This window comes from Phlebotomus argentipes, unplaced genomic scaffold (genome assembly GCF_947086385.1).
Source record: "Phlebotomus argentipes unplaced genomic scaffold, Phlebotomus argentipes genome assembly contig_15, whole genome shotgun sequence".
Classification (NCBI taxonomy): domain Eukaryota; kingdom Metazoa; phylum Arthropoda; class Insecta; order Diptera; family Psychodidae; genus Phlebotomus; species Phlebotomus argentipes.
Genome location: NW_026776181.1, coordinates 16,703,298 through 16,730,000, shown reverse-complemented (window position 1 = coordinate 16,730,000; position 26,703 = coordinate 16,703,298). Strand labels below are relative to the sequence as shown.

General features: G+C 45.9%; 5 protein-coding genes across 6 annotated transcripts in view; 3 read left to right on the top strand and 2 right to left on the bottom strand.

The window, feature by feature from the left end:
* Positions 1-1,523: 1,523 nt before the first annotated feature.
* Positions 1,524-1,993, top strand: LOC132262514 (mediator of RNA polymerase II transcription subunit 15-like). Its single transcript, XM_059761793.1, has 2 exons — positions 1,524-1,726; positions 1,786-1,993. Exons 1-2 carry the CDS (start codon positions 1,524-1,526, stop codon positions 1,931-1,933), a joined length of 351 nt encoding a protein of 116 aa, XP_059617776.1. The 3' UTR covers positions 1,934-1,993.
* LOC132262044 (uncharacterized) lies at positions 1,990-2,971 on the bottom strand. The gene is made up of 3 exons (XM_059761164.1): positions 2,881-2,971; positions 2,355-2,821; positions 1,990-2,288 (listed from the first exon to the last, which is right to left on the bottom strand). The coding sequence occupies exons 2-3, from the start codon at positions 2,819-2,821 to the stop codon at positions 1,994-1,996; spliced, it is 762 nt and encodes a 253-aa protein (XP_059617147.1). The 5' UTR covers positions 2,881-2,971; the 3' UTR covers positions 1,990-1,993.
* Positions 2,972-3,098: 127 nt separating this feature from the next.
* LOC132261619 (mediator of RNA polymerase II transcription subunit 15) lies at positions 3,099-5,902 on the top strand. The gene is made up of 5 exons (XM_059760509.1): positions 3,099-3,277; positions 3,381-3,520; positions 3,579-3,802; positions 3,862-5,335; positions 5,609-5,902. Exons 1-5 carry the CDS (start codon positions 3,219-3,221, stop codon positions 5,830-5,832), a joined length of 2,121 nt encoding a protein of 706 aa, XP_059616492.1. The 5' UTR covers positions 3,099-3,218; the 3' UTR covers positions 5,833-5,902.
* A 6,685-nt stretch (positions 5,903-12,587) lies between these two features.
* LOC132262873 (Krueppel-like factor 10) lies at positions 12,588-15,974 on the bottom strand. Of its 2 annotated transcripts, none has more exons than XM_059762335.1 (2): positions 15,531-15,974; positions 12,588-14,160 (listed from the first exon to the last, which is right to left on the bottom strand). In XM_059762335.1, exons 1-2 carry the CDS (start codon positions 15,588-15,590, stop codon positions 13,126-13,128), a joined length of 1,095 nt encoding a protein of 364 aa, XP_059618318.1. In that variant the 5' UTR covers positions 15,591-15,974; the 3' UTR covers positions 12,588-13,125. The 2 variants fall into 2 exon arrangements, with proteins under 2 accessions (XP_059618318.1, XP_059618317.1); XM_059762334.1 differs by having other exon boundaries at positions 12,588-14,163; positions 15,531-15,973.
* Positions 15,975-20,144: 4,170 nt separating this feature from the next.
* Positions 20,145-26,703, top strand: part of LOC132263468 (zinc finger protein ush) — a 69,397-nt gene continuing 62,838 nt past the window's right edge. The window contains exon 1 of the mRNA XM_059763249.1: positions 20,145-20,927. Within this exon, the coding sequence (XP_059619232.1) occupies positions 20,873-20,927 (55 nt within the window). The 5' untranslated portion in view covers positions 20,145-20,872. The remainder of the gene's footprint in view (positions 20,928-26,703) is intronic.

The following is a 26,703-nucleotide window of genomic DNA, read 5'->3' as shown; positions in this document are numbered from 1 at the left end:
GGGAATCCAGCCTCAATGTTGAACCTGAGAAAGTCCACTTCGTCCACATTGCTTGTCATCACGCACTTCCTCGGCTGCATCTCCATTCCGATCTCCTCAATCGCCTCGGCGATCCAGAACTCATCGATCGGCTCATTGCTCACGATCAGCGAATCCCCACCGAAGGCGATCACGTCAACGGGCATTTTCCTGTAGCACTTCAGGTACGCGTAGTTGACGACGATCCAGCTGACGATGGAGCCAATGAGCTGCGTGAAGTACGATCCGTCCGGAATGCCGGCCATCTTCATCCAGCGCCGGCCGTTGTGCAGCATCAGCGGCGCCCGCTTGAAGTACTCCACCAGCATGTTCCACGCGCGCACCAGGCGCTGCAGATCCGGCACTCCACTATCACAGTACTTGCGGAAGTCGATGTTGTCCATCAGGATGAGGAAGGCGACATCGATCAGCTGACTGGAGACGGTCTCGTTGAACCAGTCAAAGTGGAGGCGGCAGAAGTGGCGCTGAGACGCGAGTCTGTCTCGCAGTCTGTCAGAGCTGCTGTCGAATCCGTAGCCCATCGGATGATTGCCCTTCCTGTACTCGTCGATCAGCGGCAGCGCGAAGCAGGCTTCCATCAGCGTGATTGCCGTCGGGAAGCCATAGACGACGCGCACTTTCGGGATGTTGCCGTTGTTGTTCAGGTGTGCGCGATAGAGAGCTCTGCAGTCCGGCGGATTGACCTTGTCGCCGTACTTCACCTGATACCAGAACCACTTGATGATGTTCCTTGACGTCTGATGATCCATCACTTCGCCGCGCGAGCGATATCGCGGATGCCATGGGATTCCGGGATTGGATTTCCTCACGTCCAGCTCGTACTTGAAGATGTCATTCAGGTGAATCGGCTCCACCTCCTTGTCCAGCTTGAAGGCTTTGCGCGCTCTCGTGCAGACGTACTTGAACTCAATGTCCTCAATCACTGTCTTGTTTGTGCCCATCTTCAGCATCTCCCTCTTCACCAGGGAAGGCGTCAGAAGCGGGCGCACGATGTCATCTGCCGGTGATCTGGACTTCTCTCGCTTCGCATCCATGATCGCTGAAGAGAATCTGCAAGAGAGAGAAATGCAAAATAAGAACATTTTGCATGGCTCTATTCCTTTCCAGGGCACTGTGACAAAATTGTTTACAACTTCTAGGAAACCGCATGGAATTCTGAAGCTCAGAGAGCTCAGGTAATTTTGAGAAACCCTTGATTTATGACTCCACAGAAATGTTCACTTTTCACCCTGTTTTCTGTTCAGAATCCCAAAATCCCTGAGAAAGAATCTTTCAAAATCCTTCCAGAATCGAAAACATTGCATTATTTCTGCATTTCCTCACCTTCTTTTTGGGATTTTGGAAACTCTCCCCTTTCTCCTTGTTTTCAGTCGCAAACTGTGGTGCTCAAGCAGTGAAAATTCTTGCAACCGACGGAGGAAATTCACTGAATTTGCTTCTTGTCTCACTCAACCTGCGGCACACTTTGTTTACTTTTGTCCACAATGGCGTTTGACAGGCGCGCGTCAACAAGTGGGTTGCCAGATATGAATTCGACAGCCCGCGAAATGTCATTCAGTTCAACTGTTGTCTGCTTCGTGTTTTTCCTGCAATTTTCTTTAAGTTTCCACATGACGTGCCCAGAAGCCACGCCGGAGGACAACTCTTGGCGCACTCCATCCTTCCGTCAGGCGGTAACGGCGAAAATGTGAGTAGAAGAACGATTTCTCTGGCGTTAGTTTCATTCTCTCTGGACCTTTCCGGCAGCAATGAGGTCATTCAGACATCCGGGATAAGAACGTCCAGCAGCAGCATCGAGATGGAGAACCGTGTGTATGCGAAGGCGCGAAATAAACATGAATATCTGGGCCTGGCAGCGAGGCTCATTCTTCACATCCGTGAAATGAACAAGTGACGAACGCCTGGAAATGATCTGTGAAAAGTCCTGTTGAATTATCATAAAATGCTCTTTTATTCAGGATTCCTTTGTTGACGGTTGCACTTCAATCGCAGCTTCCTGCGTAAAGTCCTTGATCTTCTCCGATACCGTCTTCAGGACGCTCCATTCTAGAGTGAAAAGATTCTCAGACGTGAGATTGGCATTCTTCACTTCCATCGCCAAACTCTTGAAGAAGAGATCCACAGCATGCTCGGGTTGCCTGGGTTGCTTCGAACAGGATGTGCAGGATTTCTTCCGCTTCTTCTGGACACTTTTGCGAACATCTGAAGTGAAACTTGGCTGTTTCGGCTCCTCAAACCATTGCATATCTCTGGAAAAGATAACAGAATTTCCCTGAAATCCCAGACAAACATGGGATTTTGGCCCTTAAACTTACTGAGCATAATCAAAAGGTTCCTCTTCCTTCTGCATCACTTCCGTTTTTGGTTTCCTTTGCTTTGCATTCAAGCGCAGTTGATTGCTTTTCCTGCTTTCCTTCTTCACCTGCAACGGATCCAATCCGGCTTGATTCTCACCAGCTGACTCTTCTTTTTCCTCCCAGGTGTATCCTGATCGCGACTCGTTGATCTCATTCGACTTGGCAATCAGATTGTACAGGTCAGCATAGTAAGAGTTGTGGCACTTCTTCACGCGGCTCATCTCGAACTTCTTCTTCGCCCACGAGCGTCTCCAGTCACCCTCAGACTTGAAAGGCGGACCGTGGCTATTCAGCAACACCGACAGATCCTTCCACAGGGCAGTCTGTGAGTAGTTATTCATGCAGTGTCGCTTCTGCAGCATCACCGAATTCTCTGTCATGAACGCCACAAGAGTCTTCATCTGCTCCTCGTTGAACTTTCCCATCTGGAGAGGAAGAAGAACAGTTGGTGAGAATATGCACTAATAACGTGTAAAATTGCTACCTTTTGGCTTTTATTCACGGATCGCGTTCTAAATATTTTCTCTGGATATTTTTGTTGTGAATTTTAGTCCTGTGATATTCCGGCAGTTAGCGCAGTGCGCGCGCTGTCAAAATCACATGCGAAATTCTGGGGATTCCCCGCAAATGCTGCTAACTTCAGCTCTATAATTCTGATCGATTTGGTTGACCGCTGCGCCACCCCGCGAGTGATTGCTGCAATAGGAAATGTCACTCAGTCGATGAGTTGTCTCGGTGCGTGTTTGTGAAAGTACTTTGTTGTCTGCTGCGTGTTTTTCCTGGATTTTCCTCGAGTTTCCGCGTGAAAGGTGCGAAGAAGTCATGACGGAGGACAACTCTTGGCGCACTCCGTCGTTCCGCCAGAATGTGGTGGCGAAAATGTGAGTAGAAGAGCGATTTTCGCTGGCGTTTGCCAACATGGCGCAATGCTTTTGGCTCCCTTTCACCCCAACTCTCACTCTTCCCTGACCTTCCCCCCGGCAGCAACGAGGCCATCCAGACGTCCGGCATGAGCACGTCCAAGAGCAGCATCGAGATGGAGAACCATGTGTTCGTGAAGGCGCGCAACAAGGATGAATATCTGAGCTTTGTGGCGCGCCTGATTCTTCACGTCCGCGAGATGAGTAAGTTTGACGGGCGCCCGGATCCGCAAAATCACTCATTTTGCCACTGTTTTCGCAGACACGAAGAACAAGATGCAGGGCGCTCCGGGCGGCGGTGATGTGAGCAACTCGGGAGGCATGCCGGATCCCATAAATGCCCTGCAGAATCTGGCCAGCCAAGGCTCCAGGCCGCAGCAGCAGATGATGGGCATGGGCGGGCCACAGGGAGGCCCCATGGGCGGCCCCGGAGGACCGCAGGGCAACAGCATCCCGGCGTCGAATCTCCTGCAGACGCTGACGCAGGTTTGTGCTGAGATTTCGCGGCTGTTGAGCGGTGTTTGAGGACTTTTTGTGTGTTCCAGCAACGGCCGATGCAGCAGGCGCCGATGCAGGGGATGCAGCCGATGCAGGGTCAGCGCGCGGTGCCCGGCGGACCCGGTCCCATGGCCGGCCAGATGGGTGGCGGCGGCCAGATGGGCATGGGAATGGGCGGGATGAGCCAGGCGGGCGGCGGAGGGCCTTCTGGCCCCGGCGGCATGCCCATGGGGCCGGGCATGAACGCCGGCGGCCCCAACAGTGGCCCCGGAGGGCCGATGCAGATGAATCCGGGCGGGATTCAGGGCCAGATGGGCGGAATGGCGCAGATGGGCATGAATCCGGTGATGAGTCAGGGCCAGATGGGCAACGCCATGACGCCGGTGAGCGGCATGGGCGGCCCGATGAACCCCGGCGCCATGGGCGGCATGGGGGGCCCCATGGGGCCGGGCATGATGGGCCCCATGACGAGCGGCGCCAACGTGGTGATCCAGCAGCAGCCGCAGCAGCAGGGCGGCATGAACGCGGCCATTACGACGCAGGGCGGCGGCATGGGGCCCGGCGCGGCGCAGATGAACCCCGGGCAGCTCGTGGGCATGCCGCAGATGACGCGCAAGGGGCCGGAGATGATGATGGGCCAGCAGGGAGGCGTGTTTCCGGGCGTGCGAAGCGTGACGCCGAACCAGTTTCTCCGACAGAGCCCGTCGCCGTCCGTGCCGTCGCCGGCGAGCATGGGACAGCCGCACCAGCAGGGCATGGTGCCGTCGCCGGCCATGGTGCCGTCGCCGAGTCCGCAGAGCATGTCCCAGGGCCCGCCGCGCAGCATGGGCGGCGTGATGACGCAGTCGCCCAGCTCCACGCTCAACACGCCTGGGCAGGCGTCTGTGTACAGTCCGCTGAATCCGCAGGAGGACCTGCTCTATCGCGAGAAGTACCGCCAGCTCACCAAGTACATTGAGCCGCTGAAGCGTATGATTGCGCGCATGGTGAATGACAAGAACAATGGGAATCTGCAGAAGATGAACAAGCTGCTGGAGATCCTCTGCAATCCCAACCAGCGCATCCCGCTGGAGACGCTGCTCAAGTGCGAGAAGGCGCTCGAGAAGATGGACTTCAAGACGAACGTCTTGGGGCCGGTGAGCGCCCAGGGGGCGAACGCCAAGGAGCACCCGATCAACAATCCTCTGCTGGAGGCGGTCAGTGCGAATTTGCAGAATCCCATCGGCAATCACACGCTGCAGCGCACTTTCCGGCCATGCCTGGAGGCGCTCTTTGGGCCGGACATCAAGAATCTCCCGCCGCCGGCAAAGCAGCCGCGCATGGCGAGCGCCGAGGAGTCCGCGGCCGCCGGCGCGCCGGAAATCCCGCACATTCTGCAGGGCGAAATCGCCAGACTCGACCAGAAGTTCAAGATCAATCTGGATCCGTCGGCGCAGATTGGCACGCGGACCATCAAGCTCGTGTGCTGCCTGGACGACAAGTATCTGCCGTGCGTGCCGCCGGTCAGCGTCAGCATTCCCGGTGAGTTCGCGCGATAAGCCGGCGAACAAAGGCTTGAGAGCGATGTTATTATTAGACAAGACAGAAGAGCGCGCGCTGGTGAAAATATTTATTCTGTCCTAAATTCAACGCTCGGCAAACACACCACAAATTGATAAATCTTATCACCGAGTGCGTGATGTATTGCCGAGTGAAAATGCGCCGCCGCCGCCGCTGTGTTGTCTGAAATGCAAGCGTTTTGGGGGCGAAATGTCGTGTGTTTGCCACTAATTGTTGTGCAATTTTGCTTCGCAGACGACTATCCGTCCACGGCGCCGACTTGCAATCTCATGGAGCAGGAGTACAACGCCACGCCCTTCCTCGTGGCCGTGCAGAAGGCGCTCACGGCCAGGATCTCGAAGCTGCCCAGGCAATTCTCGCTGTCGCATCTGCTGGACACGTGGGAAATGTCCGTGCGACAGGCGTGCGCGCCGGTCATCGTCAGTCCCAGCCAGACGACCGTTCTGCTCGGCATCTAAGCTTTGACGGAGTGCTGAAGAAGAATAAAGAAATCAATTGCAGACCAAGAATTCCTTGCTTTCTTGCGTCATTTTTTGCTCTTCTGACGTGCATTTCACAGCCAAGGTCGGAGACGCGAATTGATTTTCCTGTGCAAAGCACGCGACTCAATGCCAGAGGAAATCACTGCAATTCTCAGCGATATCAGCAGAGATAGGATTTGTAGGGGAATGCGGGGCGCATTCGCAACACCATCAATTTTCATACATTTTCTCATCGCAAGATTTTGGCGCGTAATTTATTTGGGCGCTCAGTTGGGACACCAACCACATTTTCGGCTGCGTATCTGCAAGTCTTCAATCTTGTTAAACTGTTTAAAATTTTCACTTGATCGTTTGGATTCTGCGCGTCTCGAGACTTCTTAGCGTTTGTGCTGTGAAAACCTAGTGAAAACTCAGTGAAACACCATGAATTGTTCCAGGGAAGAGTACGCTGAGTTTCTGAGCGGCCTGTTGAGGAAGAATGAGCTGTTTTCCGAGGCTGATCTGTTCCGGATAAAGTGAGAAATTGAAGATTTCAATGGCGTCTGGAGACTAAACGTTCGTGGCGCATTTTCTCAGGTCGATTCCAACGGAGGTCTTGACGGAATTCCTGGACAGCACGGTGAAGATGAACCACTTCAGGCTCAAGTACTTCAACAGTCAGCATGAGTACTTTACCTCCCTGAACAGATCTTCGCAGGATTTGGACGCGATGGTGCGGAAGAAGAAGGGAACGAAGCCTCCGCAGCAGAGGAAGAAGAAAGATGCGGCGCCGAGGAATCTTCCTGTCTTCGACACCAGATTGGACTTCCGTGAGTGCTGCCTGACTGGCGTGAAGCTGTGCATTTTCACTCCCTTTTTCCCTGATCTTTCAGTTGATGACATCTCCAAGGCGACTCCTGCGCAACTGGGTGACGCTCTCCTGGCCGAGGAAATGCGCCGGGGCATCAATCTTCGAGAGGCTCCGGCTCCTGAGGCGCCTCAACCTCAAACTCCGCAGCTTGATGAGTATTTTGGGGAGATTCCGGTGTCCAATGAAGACTCTTTCAATCCTCGTGGCGCTTCGACGCCTTTCACGTCTACGAACTTGAGGCCTCTGCCAGTCGCCATTCCGGACACCATTCCCGAGGAGTCTCTGTCGGTCCGTCCAAGTGCTGCTGATCCAGCGCCAGGAGAGGAAGCGATTCCTCAGCGTCCAACCGATCAGATCTCTCACACGCCTCCGCTTCCGCCTCCGGTGGCTGCCCTGGGATCTGCCACACGAAGGGCGCTCCCTGGCAGTGTGGATCAACCCATTGTGGCACAGGAAGCACCGGATATCATGAATGATCAGCCGGATTTCGAAGCGCTGCGAGCTGAAGCTCGTCGCCGGTACATTCTCTGCAGTCCGGCGCCAATGCCGCCGCCGCCACGATCCAGGCGCATGAAGGACATCATGAAGCCTCTGGTGTACAGGAATTTCACACTGCCCACGCAGGAAGAAGCGCCCACAGAGGCGGAGCTGCAGAGATTCCTTTGCGTTTCCGTCGTCATTCCGCGCCATCACATCTACACTCGCCCAGGACGAGAGGAGCCGGCTTCAGACACTTCGAACACGGGCACTTCCATTGCGAAACCTCTGCAGATCCTGGGCAGTCAGAGATCCATCCCATTGCCACCAGCAGAATCGTCGTCGCTCGATTCCAGTGCGCTGCCGACAATTCACGGCTCTGCAGAATTGCAGCCGAACTCTGCGCAGCTCCGTCCGGGATTGGCTGAGATATCAGAACTGCCAGAGGATCCAGTGTCCATTCCTGTGATCCAGGATGTCGATGCGGGTGCTTTGATTCAGCTAAATCCGCCTGACATTCTTCCAGACTTCTCTGCAAATGCTGCGGATGTGCAGAATTTGTCTGTGCCGCAGCAAGAGCGCCCCCAAACGCCGCCCATGCTGAGCGACGAGGTCATCGCCAGGGCTGAGAAGCTGCTTAGACTGCTGCACCAGAGAGACGAACTCTCTCCGGAGGACGTGAAGGCTGAATTCCCGTCCAGACTCCTCGCGATTGGAGCCTTTCAAACTCTCTTAAGTAAGAAACGTGCGGAAAATCGTCTCTTTGCCTACTAAAATTGCTTCCAATCTCATTTGCAGTGTTCAATGGGAAACTTTGGAGGATGGAAGGCGAGATGAGCAATTGGACTGTGAAGAAGCTGCCGAAGAAACGTGTTCAGAAGTAAAATGAATTTCAATTCATTAGATGTAAATTTAAAGTCTAAAACCTAAAGCGTAAGTTGAAGTCAGAATCTCAAGATTCTAGATAATATTTTATATCAAATTTAATGAATTATCACGTCAATTTCTGTTAATTTAACTCGAAACATTACTTTTGATTTCAATTTGCTAAATTAATTACTGAAATACTGAGAATTTCTTGAAGAATTCAGTCAAAGAAGTAGAAAATTTAATGTGAAAAGCCTTGCATTTTACACTTTAAAGTTAAATCCTGCCAAGATTGGAAGCTTTGGAAGAGAGCTTCTGTGTCTGAAGTCATCCCAGTCGCTCTGTGACGCTCGCAAGGGCGCTGCGACAGGCGAGCGGAGCGGCACGTGCTTCCAGACATGATTTCTGAGGGCAAATCAGTCTCTCTCGCTGGGCCCCAAATATTTGCCGTGATGACGAAAGCGTCTCACAAGTGACAAAGTGGAATTTCCCCACGATCTCTGCCTTATTTGTGTCTCAGCTCTTGCCTGTGTCTTGTTGAGAAACCACCCACGGCCGCAGCGCTATCGCTCTGGAGAGAGTGTGTCGCTTCTGATAGCGCGCGCGCGTGAATTTCGAGTGCTTTCCTCAATTGAGGCTGTTAATTGACAGTATCGGTAGCCAATTTGATGAATGTTGAGCCATAAAGGATTGCTACTTCTCTGTTTTTTCTTCTTCTTTCTTACACTTTTGGCGCGAATCAAGCGAATGGCGATCGATATTTGTTAGTCCATTGATGGAGTTTTTTTTCGCGTGTGGCTTCGACGCGCGGGAATTTTCTAGTTTCTTGTTTTCCTCCGTCTCACTAAATTATCAAACACTTACGGAATATTTAAATTTGTACATAAATACGTGTGAGAAGTCACGTTTTTTCTGCCCATCCAGTTTGGCGAACTGTTCGACGGCTTTTTGAGCTCTGAATGTTGTTTATTAATAAATTCGCTGGCGATTTCAATCAATTTCTCTCACGCCATCGAGAGCGGGAAGCGAAGAGATCTTTTGTCAGACATTTGGACTGAATGCTGGGGCTGTGTTCAATCAAAATTCTCCGCTTTGCCGAAAGGAAAACACCAACAAAAGTGTTTAAATAGCGTCTAAAAATAATAACTGCCGAAGAGGCGACAAGAGCAATGAGTGAGAAGAGGAGGAAATAAACTGTCGTTGGTCTTGAATTAATTTTAAGGTCATTAGCGTCTGGACTTTATTCTCACACAAAAGCGCCAAGTGTGTTTTCCACAGCGCGCGCTCGCGCTTCCCGACAAGTTCACAAGTGTTGATCTTGCATAAAGAGCCCGAATTACGATGAGAAGTGCCCACGAAAAGCGATTGTTTTCGCCAGAATTTCATCAGGGCAAAATGTATTTGTCACAATCGGGGCTGATTGAGTCTGAAATATTTGATCACGTTCACGGGAAATGATCGTGAACGCGGGGCGTTTTTCGTGATGTTGAAATTCTTTGGCAATTTTCCATGAAGAAAAAACAGCCTTTAGGTGTGGTCACGCCTCCGTCGGAACGTCGCTGAGTCTCTTTAAATTTATAGGTTTCTTTTAAAAATACAAAACTTTATTGCCGCGCAATGGCAGAGAAATGTTCCTGGTTTCACATGAACTTGGACTGTAATATCAAAAGAGAAAAATATATGCTTTAATGATTGCGAGCTTTTCAACTACACAATGTGACCATCGATGAAACAGAGGCCAAGTAATGGACGCGAAAACGTGCCATAATCGAGCAATTGAGAGTGTTGCGAAGAAGTAAAAAAAAAACACCACGTGTCGACAGATGTTTGGCCATTTAGCAGATTGCGCACTCCCTTCTGCCATGTTGCTAATTTCCGCTCGACTCACTTGTTGTTCATCCTTGAGAGGACGACAAGTTTCCAGTATAATTTATGTCAATTTATTCGTTACATAAGGGAGATGTGTTCAGTCGTAAAGTGATAATAATAGTTCTCTAGATCAATGAACTAAATGAGTCAGTTAGCGCTGCTCACTCAGTATCAGTGGTCTAATCCAGTTTGGAATCCAACTAATAGATTCAGATTGTTGAGATAAACTTAAGTAGGAACTCTTGAAAATCGCATTCAGCTTTATCTATTTATTCTAATGGTTTTTTTTTTCATCCAGAAACCCACTTAAATTATTAATTATACTGAGTTTGAAGTCTCTATTGTAAGTCTTTAATCCCTGGACACCGAGATTCTTGAAATGATAATGAATAATAAAAAGAGGATCGCAACATGTGGAATAAATCTCTCGAAACATTGGAAGCACTTCATATCCACATAACTAAGCAACACAATGTCAACAAAACACATGACTGTATGCATGTCAACACCATCAATGCTGAGATTCTGCAAGGCGTGAGACAGAGACAGCAGGTGGCGAGAAGAGATGAAAGAGAGGAAGAATACTGATTAAATTGTCAAATATTAAAAATTCAAAAGGAAATCATTTCTATTTTGTGACTTTTTGCTTAGAGTAAATAAGTTTAGATGCAATCAAATCGCTGTAAATTCTTGCTTTCAATGGTCAAATTCATCAAAAATACTTAATTTCAGCAAGTTCAGAGTCATGTTTGCTTATCATGTGAACCCAATTTACCTGCATTATAATGAATTTGCGTGAATTTGCGCTCTTATTAGAAATTGTCAAAGCAATATTCTTGTTGGTTCTTATTAATGGGCTTCTTATCTGGGAAATTGGGAATTTCCCACCGAAACCTGAATCACTCAGACTGGGGAATTGGGAAGGTGTGAATTTCCACCCATTGTGTGTTGGTCTACGTGAATAATATCTATCTGCGAAAATCCACTAGAGAAGCGTGAAGATGTCGGCAATTTGTGTGATCACAGCTTTTTGGGGAAAAACATCCTCCTGGCCTTATGCAATAAATTACCCCAAGTGTCTCTGTTTTCTCCAATTCAGATACACCTTATCGGCGCGCCCGTGGACACTGCCTTCCACGTAGTAAGGTCGCTTGGGGGAGAGATCGGGAGTGATTGGCCGCGGCGGTTTAGGGCTATCTCTAATCGCGAGCTGGGTGTGTGAGCGCGCAATTGCGGGCAAAAGTGGCTGATGGGAGCAGAGTTTGCGTGTGAGCATCACGTTTCGAAGGCGTGATCGTGACGATGTGACTGCATGAATGGGTGATGATTTTGACCCACACCAACTTTATTTCGGTCGGGATTCACTCATTCGCGATTCTTGATAGCGCGCGCGCCCTGAGAACAGAATTGAGTCGCGATGTGGGGAAAAAATCACGACTTTCACTCTTGGGTTGTGGGAATGTGTTTTTTTCTTCTTTTGCTTGCTTTGCGCGCACTTTTTATATGACCTGCAATACGCAAATCATCGTATTTTGAATTTCAAAATGCGTCATCGCGCATCTTACAAAACGGTAACAATATATTTCTTCCTTTTTGTTCCCCTAATCGACATTGTTTTTATTTAACATTTCGGTTGTGATTGATAAAATGTGGGATGTTTTTTGTGCGGGGGTCGCGCGCTGTGATAATCCAAATTCCTTCGCGGTTATGCGCATGTAATTACAATGGGAACATATGCCGAGGCGTGCCCGGGTTTTGTTTTCAATGACGCGTGAGGTCTTCATTTACCTATTGCGTGGCGAGACAAGGTGAATAAATTTGTAATTTGGGCTTCTGACGAAGTGTCGTCGTGCGCTTACATAAGCTGAGAAGTCTCTTTTTTCTTGTCTCTCCCTTTGCGTAGGGCTTTTGGGGACCTTGAAGCGTCTTAAGAGCTTGGCTAACTTGAGGTCACTCTGCGGCGAGGCTGAGCGGTGTCAATTGCTCTTGTCCAGATCGCGCCGATATTGTGCCAATATTGCGCCAAAAGGGGTTTTGAGCCATTTAATCAGTTGACAGGCTTTTTGTGTTCTTGGGTGGAAAAGCGACGTACGCTGTATCACGCTGTGACTTTTTGACCGGCAAAATTGTATTTGCCAGCTATTTTGCGCATGTCTCATGCACTTATCACATGGCAAAGGCGTGCTCGAGTTACCAATTAATAGAAAGTGAGTGTGTGCGGAGGGAGAATGTGATGAGACATTGGGAAGCAGTGCGCGCTCTTCCCAGTTCACCAGAGCTCAAGCCGCGCCAATTGTTCCAAAAATGTGTATGTTTGCTTGGCTGATAACCCAGAGACTAATTTTAGTTTGTCTCTCTTTCTCTGTTTGTGTTGATCATTTGCGCTTTTTGCGCGCATACATTTTCTGCATGTACAACTTGCGGATCTGCTCAATTTCTCAAAGAAGACAGAATTGCGGCGAATCCGGTTGAATCTGGATGCTGTGTCGAGCTGAGTTGACCTATTTTTTTGCTCGTGCCTTTCGTGTGTGTCTTTCTGCTCCTCTTCGACTTGCCATTCTCCTGTTTTGGCACACTGACGGGCACAGGCATTCCGACGGGTTTTGGTGCCTCTTCGTCTCCGCCCAAAAAGTCACCGCGATTCGCAAGTGAAACAAAACACCATCGATTTCAGTTATTCAATAATTTATTTGTTGTCCTAAATAAGAATTTTTTTCTTTAACAAATATTCACCGATCTTTGTTTCCTCACAAATTGTACTTGATGCGATGAGAAATGAGGGATAAAGTATGATTCCGCTCATTCACAGTATATAATAAACATAAGCAATTGCTCTCCGTGTGTGTGAAAAACAATGGGTTTATAAATAGGTCTGATCTAAGTCTAGATGCAGCTGGTGTAATCTAGTTCCTAGGGTTGTAGTGTAAAAACTTATGTTAGAAGGATAGAAATGCAAAACAGAGTTGGGTTTCCTGCAACAGCCGCTGAAGAGCGCGCAATTTTGCTCTCTAAAGTGCTCGAAGTTGCGTGAAAGTGAAAATCACAGAGTTTTCCTTTGTTTCTTCTCTTAGTCTAGGCGGATGATGATGGCATTGATGGCGGTGTGAAGGATGATAATTACTGAAGAGCGCGCGTGTCACTCGTCCCGTTGTCGCGCGCGGGTGAGGCGCGCTTCTGGGCAGGAATGTGCGGCGGATGCGATCAGCCTACGAAATCGCCTTGACAATGGATTTCTGCTGATTCATCCGGTCGGACTTCTTGTCCTTCGAGTGGCGCTTCACGTGCTTGGACAGGTGATCGCTGCGCATGAAGCGGCGCTGGCACACAGGACACTCGAACTTCTTCTCGCCGGTGTGCGTGCGCTTGTGGCGGGAGAGCTCGTCCGAGCGCGAGAAGCGGCGGTTGCAGCCCTCGAATTTGCATATGAAGGGCCGCTCGCCGGTGTGGATGCGCTTGTGGGCCTTCAAGTGGCTGGACTTGAAGTAGTTCTTGCCGCAGTTGGGGTACTCACACTCGAAGATGCGCCGCCGCTCCGGCGGCGGGCTGCTGGCCGCCGAGGCGCTCTTGGGCGGCACCATGGGCGACAGCGTCTGGAAGATGACGTACTGCCCGGCGGGGAGGATGTTGCCGCCGGCCGAGGTGGTGGTGATGAGGAAGCCCTGCGGCGGCAATTTGGGCGCGATGGCGGGCAGTTGAGCGGGCTTGGCGGGCGGCGGTGGCGAGGCGACCGGTGGCGGTGTTGCAATTTTGCGCACTCGCTCCACGGGCTCCTCGCTGGGCGCCTCCGGGACGGCGGGTGTGACAGTGGCGGGCGGCGCCTGGGGCCGGCTGTGTCGCCCAATCTTGTACTTGACACTGCGGAACACGTTGAAGGTGTCGAAAGACTGCGCCTCGCTCGGCTGCTCCGGCTTGATCGTGCCGTCTCTGCTGGCGCGCATGATCACGCTGGCGCGCTGCTGTTGCTGCTGCAGGGCGTTCTCCTGGCCATAGATCTCATTGGCCGCCTCTGTGATCCTGGAGATAAAGTCCTCCTTCGTCAGCCGGAACTCGCGCGTGTCCTCGTCCTCGGACGGCGGCGGCGTGAGGCTGGCGGCGAAGGACTGCTCCCTGGCGTAGTGGCGCTTCCGCGGGGGCAAGTCTGAGTCATCCTCCGTGTCGGATGGATTCGGTGTGACCATGCCCTTGGGCAGAACGCTCTCCAGCTTCCTCTTGAGGCACTTTCTGATGCTGTCATCTCCGTGCTTCTGTAACAAAGAGGGAAGATTCTTGGGTTAGCTTCTCCAGATAAATAAACTCGTCGCGCGAGGCGTGGCGGGTCGGCGTAAATTCCGAGAGTCCTTGGCGTTTATCACTCGCTTGACCCTGGCTATTTTGAAGAGTGTGTTGTATAAAGAAGCGCCCTGTATATGAGCTTCCTCAACGATAATTTACATGGGAAGGTTGTCGCTTCGTTGAATCAATTTACTGGCCGGTGCTTTTGCATACAATATTGGCTCGCGAGAAGTACGGTTTTGGGCATGAGAGGACTCAATGCCGACGTCATGGAAATATTTCCTTTGTCCCTCAACAAGGACGGGCGAACATTAACACCGCGCCAATCCGAGGATGCGAGAGAGAAGCGAATAGAGTCATGCGTAATCGTGGATATTCTCATTGTTTTCTCTCTTTCTGACTTGGGACTCATCGCGCGCTTCCAACAAGCGTTTCACTCTGTCGAATTGGCGGTCGCTCGCGATGTTCGGGCGCTAGGACAGACTGCCTAGGCTAGGCTAACTCTGAAGCCGAAAGACTTGGAAAGTCGTCAGAGTTAGCCTGGCTAGGCTGGATATCTTGGTTGGATGTCGGAATGCTTGGCAGCTGAGTCATGGGCCGCGAACCTTTGGACCGACTGCTATCTCTCGTGTTTGGTTACACTCGAATTGTGTGTGTGTGTACGTCAGTGCATGACTGTGCGGGGCGTGGATGTATTGGGAACGTCATTCGCCGCCAGTCCAAAGTTCACAACAACGCTCTGTTTGGTGTTCACGTGAACACCAGCTGATTGCCGAGTGCTGGCTGCGTGATCAGAGTGTGACCAGAACGGGTGCGAATGAAAGGGGGCGCGATTGTGTTCAAATTTCAAGTGAGCGCGAGCGAGAGGCAGCATATTTTGTCATAGCACCATATATTTATTGACATGGAATGTTGGATTTATTTTGAGAGGAGTGTGAGGTCTCATTTTGGGTGTGTGACAGGGGGAAGGGTTCCCTTGTCTCGTCACTCTTCTATGCTCTCTCTCTCGGGCTCTTGGTCTTTATTTTTAATGTTGAATTTCTCAACGCCAGTGTTGCTGGTGGTCAGCGAAAAAACGCCTTTATTTTTATTTTTTCCATCGCATTTCGTGCACTCTGCAACTGAATTTTCAAACATACTTCAGTTTTTCTTTTCTGCAGAACTGTGCTTTCGCATGGAGGCAGAAGATAGTGTGGTTTTGTGTATTTTTAGGTTCTTTTTCACGGTTCTTCCACATTGACCACGCCGTCGCGAGAGGTTTTTTTGCGGCCTAATCTCGTCATGGAAAATTTCGGGAATGCGCGTCTAGAACGTCTGAGCAATGAGACAAGATACTAACCATTTCCTCTCTAAGTGGCGGAGTTGCTGGCGGCGACAGGAGTAATCCAGAGTCTGGCATTTTGCAATAATTCCTATCACTGTTGTCTATTGAATTTTTAAAATTCTCCAGTGAGTCACTTGAGTTCACTGATGGTTGATTATTAATTGTTTTGTGCTTTGTTCACACACTCAATGCTAATCACTTCTGGCTGTGGTGCAAAATCACTGAGAGATTTTCACTTAAGAACTGGCGAATCTCCACTTCACTTTCTCAAAACAGCTAACTTGGGGGGAAGTTGCTCAATTGCTTGGGAATTGGCTGAACAGAAAGCGAGAGAGAGAGAGACTTGATGCTTCTGCGTCCGACTCACTGTGCGGTCGACGATGAAGTAAAATTGTAGAATGAAGTTTCTCCACCGCAAAGACCCGCGACTCGCACGCACACAGGCGCGCGCGCTCACACAGGCATTTCGTCACTGTGGGGCTTTAAAACCATCCCACTTGTGATTTTTTTTCGAATTGACTCAAGTAGCGAAATTCTTATCAGATCTCCCTTGAGTGGCCGTCGAGAGGATTTTTTTTTCCTGTGGATTTCGCGATTTTGGGCAATTTTGGGCGATTTGGCGAGATGGAGGGCCTGAGCGAGAGCAGGACGGTCTAACGTGTCCGTCAATGGGTATCACTAGGCTAGAGCGTGCTCATGCGCTTTCCCGCCAATCAGAAATGGGGGCTCGTTGGCGCGAAATGTGGTGCAAATGTGTGTTCGTGTGTGCTCTCTGGCGGACTATCATGCGTTGACCGAGTGATCGTCATGGAAGGTTCACGTGAACAGCGATTGCCGCACTTTTAGCATAGGGGGTCAGTGACGTCAATTCGGAGGTGTGCTCTCTTGGTGACCAATTTTGTCTCAGCCTTTTTCTTCGTGTGTCTCTCTCCATATTTTTCCTCTTGGCTGTTGAAGAAGAAGGAGAAAAAAAACAAGCTTCATGAGCAAATATTTCGTACATTGTGTTGGCGCTCAACCAGTGTCAACTGGATTATTTTGACTCCATCATCGTCAAGTGGACGTGAGATGATACAATAAAGTGGAAAAAATTGAAATTTTATTCCGAACAGACGCAGAATTCTGGATGGATTCGCTTCTCGTCCAGAAGGTGCATCTTCGCGCGGTTCACTCTTTGTCTAGGCTGTGTGAACTCGGCGGTATTTGCTGAGATAGTGATATAATTTATCACACGTGATTCAGCAACACTATTAACTGTCTGATATGTGAATTTTCTGCCTCATCAGACTTCCAGGGAATTTTATCTTTACTCACAATTATGTGGAAGGGAAATTCACAATATGTCCCAATCAAAATCCCTGAACTTATCTGGCAGGCCTTCGAGAAGAGTGGTTGAGCCGCGTTGCGAAATTTCCCTCTCTCTCTTCGCCCCCGTTGATGATATTTTTCCTGGTTACTCAGTGCAACCTTGAAGGGGTGCTTTTGTGGCACAATCCTTAATTCCTTTGATTAAAATTATCAGTCTCAAGTGACTCTGATAAATGGGCCTTCCTTCAAAGTGCCCCCAAATCGCGTTTGGCTGATTGAATTACTTCATTGACTCCGATTCTCTCTCTCTTCTATCTAAATTTATTCCACAGACATTTATTTTCAGTCCATTTTGCTGATACACATAAACAAAAGATGGGATAAACAATTAAAGTGGTAAAAAAAGAAAACCCAATTTAACTCAAGTACGCTGACGAGTGGCTTACTTGCGATGGTGTGTGTTGAATGAAGGCAGCTTCAGTTGATATAAAGCATGAATCAGTTTTGCTGAATTCTTTGTCTCTGGGCGAAACTGGCCTGGGTCAGGGAAAGTCCCTCAATCGTTGTGGCTCAAGAGGCGGTGCAGAAGAAGCCCAGAAAACCACTGTCAAGACTTCCGAAACACAGGTTTTGCAGCACAATTCAGTGAAGCGCAATTTCAGGAAAGTACGCAATTCGACGCATTCTTTATCGCTAGATTATCAATTTTCAAGGAAATAAATAAATTTAGACTCTGTCAAGTGCAGATGTATTTCCTGGACTTGCACAGCATTTAGTGAAATAATAAATCAATCGCCGCAATCACTGTTATCTTATGGGATTTCTCTCTGAGGAGAACTACAATGTTTTCTGGCTGTTCAATAAACATAGGGTGGATTAATTAGAATATTTGCTTCCTGGTCACAAATCCACTTTCGCACGTCTAGAATTCTAAGTAAGATTGATCTTATGGTCACACCTTTGAAGGTAGGTTTGACGAGTGGATGCATAAGAATTAGGTTCTGGTCAGTTTGCTTGAAATCTGGTTATTTCGAAATGATTTCCTTAGAAATCGCGCCGGACTTGCAAAATAAATCTACTTAGAATTGTTGATAAATACACACCCTCGCAGTCGCGCAAATGCGCGCCAGAGTGGGTGGTTTGAGATATGTGCAAGACAAAGAACATTTCCTGACACTCACATTGTGAGTGCATGAGGAAATATTGTGGTGCAGTTGCAATAGCTCAAGAAAATGGTGTGAAAAATTTTATTTTCTATTATTATTATTTCTGTGAAAAACACCCGCGACGCTCTCGATCATGAATGTCGCCCAGCACGTCGATCACGTTGACTTCCACTATCCAGGAGCGTGGATAAAAATTGTCTGGTGCAAAAATGTCTAGTTGTTTCATCATATTCTTTTATTTAAATTTTTGTCGATCCTATAACCACACAAACAACAACCATATAAATCTTGCATGGCGATTTTTTTTGTCGCTAGAATTTGAGTCGTGCCAGAGTGAGAAGGTGCGAAGAGATTGGCGAGAGAGATGCTGGCGAAAAATAAGAGAAACGCGCTGTGTCAGGTATTTTTCCACTTTGCTGCCAATATCACTGAAAGAATGCGAGGATGAGATTGCGAGGGAGGAATTGTGGTGAGGTGCGTGTTGATAATTGGGGAGCAAAAGCTCTCTTCTCTCTCTCTCTCTCTGCGGTGATTTCAGTAATTGTGGAAAATGCCCACTTTTCCACCTTGCCAGTTGTTTTCACGTGGTTTTGCGCGCGCAAATCCTGCCCCGCCGCGATTGTCTATTGTTAGTTGCGCGGTGGTCATTCGACTCTGCCGGCATCCGGCGAAACCGCTTCTGTCCGGCTCGCGATGTCTCAGAGCGGCGATGTTATGGACGAAAGCAATCATCTATAGCGTCTAAATAGGATAATTAATGCAAATTTAATAAATATGACCTAATCCATGTGTCACGTTCGCCTCTTCCGAATGCCTTTTGCATATTGTTTTCACTGGCGAGAAGCCGCTCATCTTCGCTGATCGCTTGGCGCAGACCTCCATTTGTCAACTGGCAAATTGTTCCTCAATCACTATTTATAGAGTCTCACCTTCAATGTTTATTAATGATAAAAAGCTTCACTCCCTGGAGATTTGGCCTTTGCGCTGTGTTTGCCAGCGAACACTTTTATCACTGTTTACGCTTCATTCTGTGCAAATGGATGAGAACGTGTGTTTTAATTCAAATTTGCACACATTGCTCCTCACCGACAGAGGGCGCACGATCGATTTCGCATTCGATAGTTTTGCGTGTTGGACTCGCAGTCAGATTATCCGAGTTATCCAGAGTGTGGCAACACACTTCTAGTTCGACTCTTATTCGCAGATGACGCGCGTGTCTTAAGAGTTTCTCTCTTTCTCTTTTACTCTGTTGATGATCTTACAAGATTTGGTTTTGTGATGTAATTAATTCAAATTCCGCGCATAACAAATCAAGTCAAAATATTTTCAATATTCCATTCGATTAATTTGCCTTTCTAATTCTTTTTTGTCGCCCATCGTGTGACAAGTGTGGCGAAAATTGTCGTCTCTACAGTTACTGATAATTCCATCTGTCCCCATGAATTTGGCACTATCTCGGTATCAAGATCGAAAAATATAAATCCAGCGTGAATAAATTAATTTCTCGACATTTTGGCGGGAATCGCGCTCGCATGGCGCAAAAACCACACGCACAAATGTGCAGAAAAAGTGTGAGTGATAATGAGGTAGATTGGCATCAAAATACCGTGTGAGTGGGAGAGAAGATGGGGAGGCTGTGTGTGTGAGAGCGAGAGATGAAGTGCTGTAAGACGACATCAATCATAAACAAATTGTCAGACATGTCAAAATAAAACGTCACACGTGGTGGCGATTGTTCTGTGCATGCGCAACGATGTACAACCGATCTCTTATCTCCGTCACTTCGTATCGTGCCGCGGAGATGGTGTTGCTGTCCTTGTCGCTCGCGGGACGATGAAGGGTGATTCATGGTGTCCGTGAGTTTAATCAGTGTCTGGATAAGTTGTAAAATCTGTTATCGCCTGGATAATCTTAACAGGCAATTTCTGCTATCTCGAATATGACATCGTTATCAATTGCCACAATCTTCTCCAAATCATTTTCCGGCTCAGCTGGACTTGTGAATCACCCTATATTGAGGCTATTCTTGTCTCTCTCGCACACGAGATCTCGCTGATAAAATAGTGAACACACACACAGCCAAGGGAGTGTGTAAAGAAAATTTCCCAACTGGCCGCTTATTGCTCATTTCGAAGTCCACGTCCCGTTTAGTTTGTTTGAATCAGTGACGGTGTAACTATCACTGTTCGACTGCGCGGCTTCTCGAGGCGAGTCACGCTATTTAACAATAATACAATTCCTTTTCATACCCATTATGATTATTGTCGGGTGAAGAAAATTAAAAAAGTGTTTCAGGCCACTGGCAGACAAGTTTTTGAATATATAAAATACAGACATCACGAAAGTTTTCATTTTAATTGTTCTTATTGTAATTTTCTGCAGAAATTACAGTTGAGTTCCGTGCGGGGTGGTTTTATTTCTCCGACGAAAAATTAGATATTTCCTTCAGATACAAACACACACGCTGTTTTTTTTTCTTCCTTTTATTTCTGATGGACTGAAAGACGCTGAAAGAAAGCAGTGAATTGACTTTTGGACAAGAATTTGATCCCAAATATACAGACAAAATAAATAAAACCAAAATTGCTGTGCAGAGTTGGAGGTGGCAAAAAGTGGGGTTGTTTTTGCAAAAGAACATTTTGCCGGGTTTTTTTCCACTGATTTGAAAAAATACAAGAAGAAGAAAAAGAACCAGTACTGATAAGAAATTATCCAAAATTTCTAATTACCAAGCATTTTCTTCTTCTCCATATATTTTCTTCGCGAGTGAATAATGTTGAGGGAGTAATTTGCATATCAGTTCCGTGATGATTAATGTGATAGTGAACAGTGAAATCCTTGTGTCTAGCCTGTCAACTGTAGTGTAATTTATGAATAATTTTGATGAAAGTAATTATGTCACGAAGGAAGCAGTCGAATCCGAAACCTCTGCTAAAAAGTATGTTGACTTTTATATTTTTATGTACAAAGCATTTTATTCACCCGGTGTTTTTCTCTCTCTGTCCATTTGATGTTTGTTACGCCAATAATATTTTAATTAGCTAATTTAGCAGAAATGTCTCGAGGGGGTGTGAAAAAAAGCGTGAATGATTTCGTGTCTCTTTCGTCTCTTTTTCAGCCTCGAAATGTGCGTGAAATGTGTTAACGAACTCGGGTTTGAATTTTGTTGAATTTTCTATCAAACATTAAGGAATTAAGAGGCAATTTTTACACAATTCCGCGATGATTCTCAAAATCACCACAGAAAATCTGAACACACATTAATGTGTGTATTTCATAATGGGAAAAATGCGTCGTAAAAACTACATTTTGGGTGAGCTTTAAACATAAAAATCTCTATCATCCACCATGTCAAACTTGTTCCTCTTTGATTCTTATCAATCCCAGTTTCATTCCGAGAGACCCTGGAAGAACACTCTGTAATGAGTCTTTTTGCCACATTTTGGACTCAATCTCTGGGCTACGCACTGGTGTAAAATAGCGTAGAAGAAAGAGAAAAAATCCCTCGTGTCTCGCGACCCCGAGACATAAACAACAATATATAATCAACAATAGATGAATTATTACAATAAGTCATAAAGAGTGTTTGTATATTATGGCTCGCTTTTTATTCCTCTAACTTCTTCAACACCAATGGCAAGTTGTATGGTTTGTTTGCTTTGAGTGCCGAAAAAAAGACGAGAGAGAGAGAGAAACACGGAGGAATTAGTGGATTGGGGGGTGTGTCAAGGGGGAGATTATATGTCTGAAATTTGTACACCACTTCCGAACACTTCCACAGTTTCTCTGCAGGATCTTTACTACTTCCAGACACTTTTGAGCGTCTTAGAAGACATTTTTCAACTGTTTTATAATAACTTATAATAATCTAATCTTGGTTTTTCAATCTCAAGAAGCTAAAGCTTATCAAAAGCTTGTGATTTAAAAAGTCTTAGGATTTGTTTATGAAAATTTTTTGACTTAATTTTCTAGTTTTGCCATCAGAAAATGCTTTAAGAAGTTCTGACCAAATTGTGAGGTTATGAATCCGACCCGAAAAATACTTCTAAGATAATTAAAATCCTTTCTAACCTAGAAAGGAATAAATATAGCGAATATGACAATGTTTCTGCTGAATAAAAAAGCACGAATCGCAGAAAAATCTAAGCAAAGATCAATTCTTCTTCACTGATATAACATTTTTGAGGTTATGATTGGCTTTACGGAGCTTTTGCAATCAATATAAGTTTTTTTTTTCCATCAAAAAGACTAAAATCTCATAAGAAAAAGAGAAATATTCTTAACTTAAACACAAATTGGATGATTTTAAGGGTTATTTTTACGCCAGAATCGATTTTAAATCAATCACATAACCTAGAAAAGGAATAAAATTAATTTTGCTATGCAAAATAAATGAGAAAATGCCTCTATTTGTTGAAACAGAAGCTTTTGCAAAGCAAATACTCTTAATATTCTACCTCTTTGAATTCTTAACACTTCCACAAAAGCTGTACATCAATTTTCGACCACAATATCTGCCCCTTGGGATGTGTGGGGACATAAAACGAGCGTCCAACATAAGATGTTTCTAGCGTGATTTCCTCGTTGAAACATGCCCCATGAATTACAATATCAAATTACTAATTCGATTTGAGCAGTTTGATTTTATGGCCACTTATGAATTTCTGTCCAGCGCTTCGGGAGGGAATTTTTTGTTACTTTTCTGTCGACAGTTTCTCGGCGGTTTTTCACCCACAACTTTCACGTGTCTCAGAGGCATATCGGAGTAATTCCTCAATCAGCACTGTTTGAGGGTAATCATGGGGGTATATTTAGTGATAAGCAGGCAGTATAAATGACAATTTTCACCTTTTTCCCTGTTTTCTATTCTACAATTGTTGCAACAAAGCGCTCGCGCTTATCTGGTAAATTTTCCAAAACCTCATTTGAAAAAAAAGAAGGAGAATTTCAGTTGGTGATATTAAATATCAGGGAATATTTGCATTTTCAAAGTGATAAATGCTTGCTTCATGGCACAAAATAAAAGTGTCTCTCAACTTTTTTTTTAGACGCTTTACGGCTTTGACTTTCCGTCTCGAACATTAAGTTCAAATTGAGTTTGTTGTTTGCTTTTAATGGAGGAAAAATTAATGATCAATGAATTTCTACGCAGTTAATTCTCTAGTAAAATCCATTATTTCCGTGGATTAATTAATTTCTTCAACTGCATTTGATTCGATTCGATAGATTTCGAGCAGTGAAATCTTCAAAAGGTAAAATTATTCTATTAATTAAACACTTTTCTATCGATCGCTCGTGTCAATGGCGGTTCTTAAGATCGAACTGAAATGGCAATTTATCGTTGTTTTTTATCAGAAGATGCATCAATAGACCAATCTGTAGAGCAACTCTATTTGGGGGATATTTGCTGAGGCAGCGCATTTTGGACTGGTCAGAAAACTAAAAGATTTCGTTATAATCTAAAGTAAATTCTCGAGTTTCTCAGAGATAAATTCGGGAGAGTGGACAAAAAATTTGAAGTTTGTCGTTGGTGGTTTTGAAGTTGAATGGGAGGGAAAAAGATATAAATAAAGAAATAAAAGGCGATTATCATTTGAAATCCAGGAAATGGCGACAGATAAGCCAATTTGGAATTGTTCGTGAGAGAAGGCAAAGTGGCTAAAAGAAAAAAAGAACGTATGTTGAACATTTGGGTGCGCACTTAATGTTAAAAACTACTCATGCTGGTCTTTTGTTACATTATGTGGCCACTGCTGTTTTTTTCTTCTTCACATCGAGAGTCCATAGATAAAAATTGAGCATATTTAATTACATTGTCTTGTGCGCGCAATGTGCAAAGTTGGAGGAAAAAGAGTAAAGTTTTAATTGAAATTCGATGACAAGACACAAAAACAAGCAACATTTCTGACACTGAAGAAGCCTTTCTTTCTTCGCCCACGAAAATGTTTTAATCACACTGTCAAATATCGCAATGCAGACAATTTCTTTCGGAAGGAACTTTTTCTCTCCCTTCGAAGCACACAACATAATGTGTATGTTTATTGAGGAGACAAAAAGCCGTGTGTTTGTGAGTGTGTTTGTGGTGATGGAAAAAAAGCAGCACCGAATGACTCTCTTTTGGATTCAACACGGAGAAAATGTATGGAGAATGAAATAATTAGCATAAAAGTCAATCCAATGATCGCTATCTCGTGGAGGTTTTGTGCAAAAGGCAGCATTGGAGTGTGGTTGGGAGAAAAAAAAAAGAGATTCAACAATCTTGTCACCTTCTAAAGTTTAGCATTCAACATAAATTGCAGTGTTGTGTCGCGAGAAAAGTGTGTATTTGTGTGTGGCTTTTGAGGCTTTCTGGGCGAAAATGACGAACGATGTCAAGTTTTTGGGGGGTACTTCTTGTTTTTGAGTGACTCAAGATGACATTTTGGAGTATTTAACAAACTACAAGAGAGCGAGAGACACTCGAAGCGGACTCACTTTGTCATGGCTGTACTATATTCCACTGTTAATTAACATAAATATCGTACCGACCGGAATTTTGTGTGTGACAAAACACTCGCGCGGGGAATTTTATTTCTTTTGTGTTTGCCTCGCTAGAAAACACGACTTATCTGTTCTTTTCAATTGGAATACTCAATGTATTTCTTACACATAACATCCTTGGCTCTTTTGTCACTCTTGAGGGGGCATAAGAAATTCTTTGGTGTGTTTTCAGTGCATGCTTTAATTTAGAAGAGAGATTCAACACTTCGCCATTCGCGTTTGTCCATCCAGAGTTCGATAATCTGTTCGCGGTATTTTGCTGGGTTCTTATCAAAATCAGTCTCAACATTCATGCCTTCTCAGTGTGGCGAAAATGACAGCGAGAGAGGGAGAGAGATATTTCTGAATAATCACTTCTCTTATCCATTTATTGTCCATAAAATATTTCTCCTTTTTCGCATTGACTTTCTTCAGCAGCAGCAAAAAAAGGTTCCAAAGAGTGTGGGCTTTTCGAAGAAAGTGCGCAGAGATGATCAAGAGATCTCTTTTGCACACTCAAGGATGGAATATTTGCAAAATGACAAATTTTATAGACTTGCTTTTGGCCATAAGTAAACATGAGTCTCAGCATGAGATTAAAGTTAAATTTATGCAACTAGTTCACATCATTCTTGATTATTAAATCATTTTGCAATTTATGGAAGGGAGTGAGAGATATAAAAGTGTGAATGTGAATTAATAGCAGAAATTACCATTTTCAATCATTCAATGGCGATCAATGCGTGAGCGTTTTTGTGTAGATTTTTTCAAAAGTGCCAACGGAATTCCGCGCGCGCTTGAAATTGTCGCGAGCGGAATCAGAGGGAAATTCCTCCAATAATTATCTCAAATGATATTCTTCCAGTTTGAACTTATTTCTGGGTATTACTTGCGATAAAATATTTCTGCCAGAAATGTACAATAATGCGTCTGTTTGTGCGCGATAAGTTTGCAAGATTGTTGTTGAGAGTTACCATAGAATTTATTGGGTAAAATCAAAAATTCTGCCTCAATGAGAGAGCTAATCAATGTCTGTAATTATTTTTGTACGATGGACTCGACGCGGGGCTTTTTTTGTGGCTCTGCGCGCGCCAACGAGAGGAATTGAACTTAAATTATGATGGTCTATGAACCGTCGGAATCTGCCTTGTCGACTTTTGAGATGATAATTGCTCAAGATTAGGGAGACATGGGTTTGTTATCACTCTCCCAATGCTCCTTTCCCGCTTTGTTTCTGTGGTGTTGGCGTTCGGGGAGAGAGAGAGACAGATTGAGGCGGAAAGTGGCTGTAAGTGAAAAAAAAAGAGTGTGCGAGTGGAAGAAGTTTGTGTGATTGTGGCGCGCACACAATATTGGAAAAGATCGCGCGCTCTTTTCTCTTATCGTCGCCACATTGAGAAGATTGGCCATTTATCATGTTGAGCCGCGTCAATGTCTGATCTCTGGATGGTGGCTTCATCTCCTATCTAAGAGGATGCTGATTCGTTGCTATCCAGCAATCTCTCATTCCCTCTCTCGGCCTCCAGTTGAAACACCCGAGCACTCTGAATTCCTTCTTGATAACTAATTTTAGCTGTTTTCTCTCGCCGTTCCCCGTTTTTTTTTTCCTTCTTCTCTATCTCTTGCATAGAAAAATAATATATTTCAAAATTTTCGGCCCGACCGAAGGCAGATGTTGATTCCATCGAATCTCAAATCTCGTTGCTCTTGGAGACTTTTGTGGGGAATTTTTATTTGGGTTCATGCTTGAGGGTGAGAGGTTAGGACGTTTTTTTTCTTCTCTTTCCTTCACGCAATGTGGAAAGAAAGTCATCGCAATTGTAATCTGTTGACGGGCGATATCACAGAAAAGTTCATCTCGCAGCTTCGCTGATTATCTCGCGGGGTGGATTGGTCTTCTTAATTTCCATGAAAGCCCGCGATAGACAGCTCTTTTATCGGTTCTCTTTGTAGGCGAAACAAAGCTGCGTGGAATCTCGCTGGATTCGATTTTAGCTCATGGGCGTACACCAAGGGGGAGATAATATGCCTTCAATCTGTGCATCACTTGATTCCCAAATTATCATGAATCTCACAAGTTTCCATCCGATCTTTCTATGAGAAATGACTTAAAACAGCTGTTTTTGGACATCTTTTCCAACCATAACCTCAAAAATATCACTAAGAGATCTTCAAAGACTTCTTTTGAAAGCTTT